At 27.3% G+C, this 6,525-nt stretch overlaps 1 protein-coding gene across 1 annotated transcript in view; it reads right to left on the bottom strand.

Moving 5' to 3' along the window:
• Nucleotides 1-2,681: 2,681 nt before the first annotated feature.
• LOC100569534 overlaps nt 2,682-6,525 on the bottom strand; it is an 8,178-nt gene continuing 4,334 nt past the window's right edge. The window contains exons 2-5 of the mRNA XM_029486443.1: nt 4,054-4,184; nt 3,858-3,977; nt 3,695-3,787; nt 2,682-3,409 (exon numbers count right to left, since the gene is read on the bottom strand). Coding sequence (XP_029342303.1) covers nt 2,979-3,409; nt 3,695-3,787; nt 3,858-3,977; nt 4,054-4,184 — 775 coding nt within the window. The 3' untranslated portion in view covers nt 2,682-2,978. The remainder of the gene's footprint in view (nt 3,410-3,694; nt 3,788-3,857; nt 3,978-4,053; nt 4,185-6,525) is intronic.

Genomic DNA, 6,525 nt, shown 5'->3' with positions numbered 1-6,525 from the left:
CAGAAAAGCAGCCCGGGTTTTTTTTATGGTTTTTTCAAAATATCAAGTGGGTTGGGCTTTTTCGTGCCAACCCTGATCTATAGTATTTATAAATGTAATTGAAGCTTAAGAAATTAAATTATTTTCCACTTCATGTTTTTCCTATACACTAATTGCACATTATTATAAAGATGTACCTATACATCTCTTATATTTATTTATATATACAATTATTCAACTATTTAATTTTTTTTAATGTAACCCAGTAACGACGGGTAATTCAGCTTAACTGTTAATTTTTGAATTTATTTATTTAACTATACTTACATTTACTATTTTATTTTTTTTACTGTAACCCGGCAACGACGGGTAATTCAGCTATATATATGACACGAGATTTATATATACATATATATAGAAGATATACAAGAAGATCGCACCGATTAGTAGTTACCTAGTTTAGTATGTATATTTTATATAGTTAGATACACAGTTTAGACTATATAGTTAGGTATAGTCTGTGTATAATCTATATAGACTTCCTCTGGGAAGAAGATAGATTAATTTAAAAAGGGTTATTTTTTTTTTTTATTCATCGGATTTAAGTACGGTTAGGTTAGGATAGGATTTTGTAAAAATGTATTGTATTAAATATTAATCCACCATAGGTGGAATTAAGTAAATACGACAAACTTGGTATAACTTTGATACTTTAGAGTTAAATCATACACTTACGTGTTACGTACAAACAGCATGGGGTCCGCGATCTACTGCAGGTAGATTGTCTACCTGATAATGTACTGCTGCGAATCAGAATTTTTATTCCGGAAAACGGAGAAGTTTAGATAAATTTTGAACACCATACACCGAATATTAAATAACGAATTGAACAAAGTTTGAGTCATAAAGAGTTTACACTTTTAACGGGCAACGAAGTGTACGGGATCAGCTAGTACTTAATGATATTATGTATTTATTTTAATTTAGTGCAGCACGGCACTTACTCAAAAGTAAAAATGCCCAACAGTTTTGAAAAGCGTCGAAATAAAAATAAAGCGGGTAAATGGATGTCGCTCTGCTGTACAGTAGGTTACAAGTTGATTCAATGATAAAATATCATTGTATACGAAAAACAATTCTGACCGGGGACAGTTTGTCGTCCAAGGATATTTTATAATAGTTACGGTAACCGGTAAGTTGAGTTAATATTATTTTATATAATTATATACCTTAGAAGTTTCAGGTACACCCACGAATAATACTTTTAAAATATAACACAAAACTAAAATTACTCTTCTTCGTTTAAAATTTAAAATATCAAATTTCGTCCAAATTTTAACATAAAATAACTATAAAAAAGTGTTTTTATATTTTTTTGATTACAGAATAACCTACTTACGTGGAACCTTGTATTACCTACGTTTTTAATCCTTAGCTATACAAATTGATAGGGCTGATGGTATTGAAAATAATTTTAGTGTTACGGTATTGATTTCAATATCGGTTTGAAACGGTATACTTACCGCAAAACCGAAATGTTTCGGTTTACTGAAACCGAAATAATTCGGTATACCTAAATACCGATATGGTACGGTATACCTAAATACCGATATGGTACGGTATACCGAAATAATAAATAAAATCTAACTAGTATCGACATTTTTTACTTTAATATTGTTTTACATTACCTACATACTTTATCATATAATATTATAATCTATATTATTTCCATCGATACTAGAAAACAGCACTAAAACTTGCACTAATAATTATTTTATACTTAAAATTAATTTAATTTATGTAAATTCTTGTACTTTACTTAAATTTTTTGAAAAACATAAGTAGGTAACTAGTAAAACTAGTGGATTTATTTAAACTGTCCCTTCAACATCTATTAGTATTACCTATAAAACAACATGATTACAGGTATTTTATATCTTTATTTTTCTACACTACTACAGTATAGGTTTAAACTTTAAAAGAAATCAATTTGAAGCTAAGTAACTCACCTAAATGGTAGGTAGGTACTCAAGTTGTATACCGTTTAGACGGTTTTTACGGTATACCATTTACCGAAATAATTTGAAAATACCGGTATACTGAAAATACCATCAGTCCCACAAATTGAATATTTTAAATTGTATTAAATATTTTTTATATAAAAAAACCAGCATTGGCCTAAAGTTTAAATAATTTTACATTAGCTGATGCTAATTTATTATTTATTAATTAATAAATTTTTATTTTTAAGTAATTATTTACATGATGGGGATCGGTGAAGGGCCAAGAAATAAATATAAATTTTCCACGCGGGACACAATTTGAATATACTTAATTTTATTTTAAACAAAAATGTATATTCTTATCAAATTTGTTTTAGTTTATTTAAGTTAGTAACTCAAAAGTATAAACAATACTCGCGAGCCAGATAAAATTGGTATGAGGGCCGGGCTGCTGACCTTTGATTTACATCATAATATTATTATATTAATTTAAAAACATATATTTTATTAAATTTTAAATGTTTACTGAATCATTCTTTTGACAATTATCAACGATCTACGAACCATTTATAATTGTTAACCAACTCATACTCGTCAGTCGTCAGATATTTATTATTTTTGAATTTATATGGAAAACCGTGGATTATATATGATAGGTATGACTATAATATTATATTATACTAAGAAGTAAGATTTGAGTAATAACGGACAAATGAAACGTTTTAATATGCTGCATCATAATTATTCAGTGTGTATAGTAACTTATATATAATAACCGTAAATGTATAACTTCAAATTGAACATCACAAAAATATTGTACTTGACAAATTATTATTTGAGGATTGAAAAAATAACGATATCTATTCTAAATTATTATTCAATTAATTTTCGAAAATATTTGATAGTACCCGAATGAATCGTAGGTATATACATGTATTCGAAAAAAGGGAAGTCAAGTCGATCGTACTTTGCTTGATCTAGAATAACAAATCTGCATTAATGTTGGGTAGTAGTTGCTGATGACGAATCGTTGTTGTGCGGGTTCATATTATGATAATGTGTCGCCAGTAGAAATGGGGTAGAGAATCGCTGGTAAAAGTTACTCGGCCATCCCTGGAAAGGTATATTGGACAAATATGGTCCGATCATCCGCTGCTGACCATACATAAACACTTGTTGGCGCGACGATGGTGGTGGGAAAAAAATTGCCCTCTGTTGTAAATGGTGTTGCAGGTGTTGCTGCCGTTGTTGGTGTCGGAGTTGCTGTTGGTATTGGTGTTGCTGTCGTTGTTGTTGATATAATTTGTGAAGGTGTTGTTGTTGTTGTTGTCGGTACAGTTGATGTGGTTGTTGGTGTTGCTTCTGTTGCTGTGTTTGCTGTAGTTTCCAGTATCCGTGCAAAAAATCATAATCATGCGTCGAAAAAGCTGAATACGATTATGAAAACATATTTTTAAATAATGGTCAATAACTAATAGTATTTTATTAGTTAGTTAATTATTCTACTCTTCTGTGTATAATAATAATAATAATATAAATAATGGTAATTTACTATACATACCTCTTAATAACTTATTTTAATTTTGTTGGAAAAAGTATAGGTAGGTAAATATAAAATGCATTCGCATTACCTATATATCGTATCTCACACAAAATAAATATTCAACTACCTACTCGGAAGTACGATTATTTCTCTATAACTATAGAATTACCTGATTGTGGCGTTTTATTCGATTTTGCAGGGAGACAGGTGTTAAATTGTTTATTTCGTGATCTCATCCACGGTGCGAGTTCATCGTCAGTTCCTTAACAGACAAAATTTGAAGAGATACAAGTTAAAATTGGTTTCTATGTTTCTATAAGTTTATGAATTACCTTTTGGTATTAATGGCTTATTTAAACTAACATAAGGCCAATCTTCAAGTATGAAATTAGTTTTTTTTAACGGCTGTGATGCATTTGTAATATGGTAGTCTAAAGTTTTCTGCAGCGGTTCTAAAAAAATTATCAAACGTAAACATTAATGATACAGGTAGGTTGTTACATGTTGTATAAAACATTTAAAGCTTACTGGTATTGTGCAACACCAATTTAGTTTGCCTGTTAAATATGGTTTTGCTCACATCTAAATTCAAAGATATATTTTTTCCACCTAACCAATGGCTTTTTTCCGCAATAAAATGTTCAACATCATTAGCATCCCTATGAAAAACTTTTACTTCACAAGTTATAGGTAATAACTAATAGTTCATCTTTAGTTTAAAAATACATTTTCATTTATATGTTAGGTACATATAATATAAATCAATAAAGAAATTATAATTGTATTTGTATATACAATTGTAATGAAAACAAAATTATTTTTAAGGAATTAATAACATACAATTATTGTCGTTAAAGTTAAAATAGGTAGTCATAATTTATGAAATATTTAATATAAATTATACCTAAATTGATAAATAAAATATTTCGAAGCTGCAAGCACAACAATTTACAATTTAAATAAATAATATTATAATCAGAATTTAAATGTATTAGGCAGGTGCAGGTACTAAATAGACATAATAAATGATGTTATAAAGTGTTTACTGTGATTTAGCTGCAGTTACAATATACTAATATCTGTTACCTTATTAACTTTTGAAATAAATATAATAGAATGTTCTAAACTTTGTTACCTAGTTAACTCTTATCAAAGGTGGGCATTAACTAGTTAAAAAGTTAAATTTTTTTAACTTTTTAACTTAACTAGCTTAATTTACAGTTGAAATAACTTAGCTTTTCTCAGTTGATTTTTAAAAAATCCATCAAGTTGAAAACATTTTGAAATTTTTCGTTTATATGTCAATATTACTATATCAGTATAAAATAAAAATAATTCAATAGAAAAACACAAACGTTTGCTTGATAACATAATTTTATTAAGTTGTAAATTATATATTAAGCGAGTTGCAATTATAAATGTTTTTAATAAAATTAATAATTTTAAATTACAAATTGATAATTGTTATGTTTTAATGTTATATATAACTTATAATATACAGTAGACGCCGCTTATAAGACTCACGGATATAAGGTTCAGTCGCTTATTAGACTCAAAATCGTCTGGAACGGTCCGGACGTATCCCAATACATTAAAATAAAATCGGTTATAAGACTCAACACTTCGGTATTCGGTTATTAGACTCAAATTTCGTAAAATAAATAGTAGAAAATAAACTTTTTAGGTTATAATTTAGAAATAATTGGTATTAAAAAATTAAATAATATTCGTGTTGATTATTTCTAGTTTCTGTTGGTACCTTATAACGTATAATACATTTTATCGCAGATAAAAGTTCACATTTATCGCAAAGAATATCGTTATTATAGTGATGCATCATGAATCATGAATCAAGAATCACTGATGATTATCTGGCGGCTGCACAGTTATCGTAATTACGGGTACGTAAATACACATACGCAGTTAGGTTAACTAATTTCAATGTACAATACGAATATGAACAGTACATTTTCGGAATATTGGAACAAAATAAAAAACAAACTAAAATTACAAATTTTTTTCAAAATAAATAATAAATAATAATAATTTTTTTATTAATGTATAATTTGTATAATATTTTTATATGTAATTATAATTTTAGTTTTTTTTCTTATCAGGATTATTAAATTTATTCAATAATAAATATGTAATATGTAATATGTGTTTAAGTATTAAAATTGAAGCGAAATATGTAGTAAAATAAAATTTATAAATACGTAATTAATTTTTTTTTTACCACTTCGTCTATAAGATTCGTTCGGTTATAAGAATCACTTTGTACTGGTCCCAAAGTGAGTCTTATAAGCGGCGTCTACTGTATATGAAAGTCATGTACTCATCTTTACGTATTATGACATTCGATTTCTATACGATATAAAAAAATATATTTGTTAAATTATTAATTTGAGATGAGTACAGTTAAATTAGTAAATAATAGTAAATTAAAGTAAAAAGGTAACAGTGTTCAATATGATAAAAGTTCAATATAATTGTTTTTAGATTCTGAGTGGAACGATGAATGTATTAATTTTAAAATGATGTGTGTTTTTTTTTTTTTAAATTTTTTTTTGTGTCTGTCCTTTTAGGACAGTAAAAGTGCTTGAATTTTCTTCAACAGTATCTTTTCTGATAGGAAAGTGAATCTAGTTGGTACTTTGAGGGGTCAAAAGTAAAAATTTCTCAGTAGTGTTCAAAAGCGACGTGAAAAACAAAAGAAAAATTAAGGAAAAACGGGAATTTTTACACAAAATCAGTTTTCGAGAAGATCGATTTTGGTTTTTAGTGCAACTCTCAAAAAAATTACCGAAGGTACATACAATTTTGACTGAGTGTTTATATTAGCATTTTATATACACCATAACATTTTCCAAATATTTTGACTTATTTTGAGCTGTTTACGGACATTTGTAGTTTCCATTTTTTTTATTTTTTTTTTCTATAAATATCAATAAAATTTTATTTTTTGGTTAAAAAAGCTTAAAAATTAATAGAAGGTTCCTA

Source organism: Acyrthosiphon pisum, chromosome A1, assembly GCF_005508785.2.
Source record: "Acyrthosiphon pisum isolate AL4f chromosome A1, pea_aphid_22Mar2018_4r6ur, whole genome shotgun sequence".
Classification (NCBI taxonomy): Eukaryota; Metazoa; Arthropoda; class Insecta; order Hemiptera; family Aphididae; genus Acyrthosiphon; species Acyrthosiphon pisum.
The sequence above is the reverse complement of the archived record's forward strand: the minus strand, read 5'-3'. Positions and strand labels throughout refer to the sequence as shown.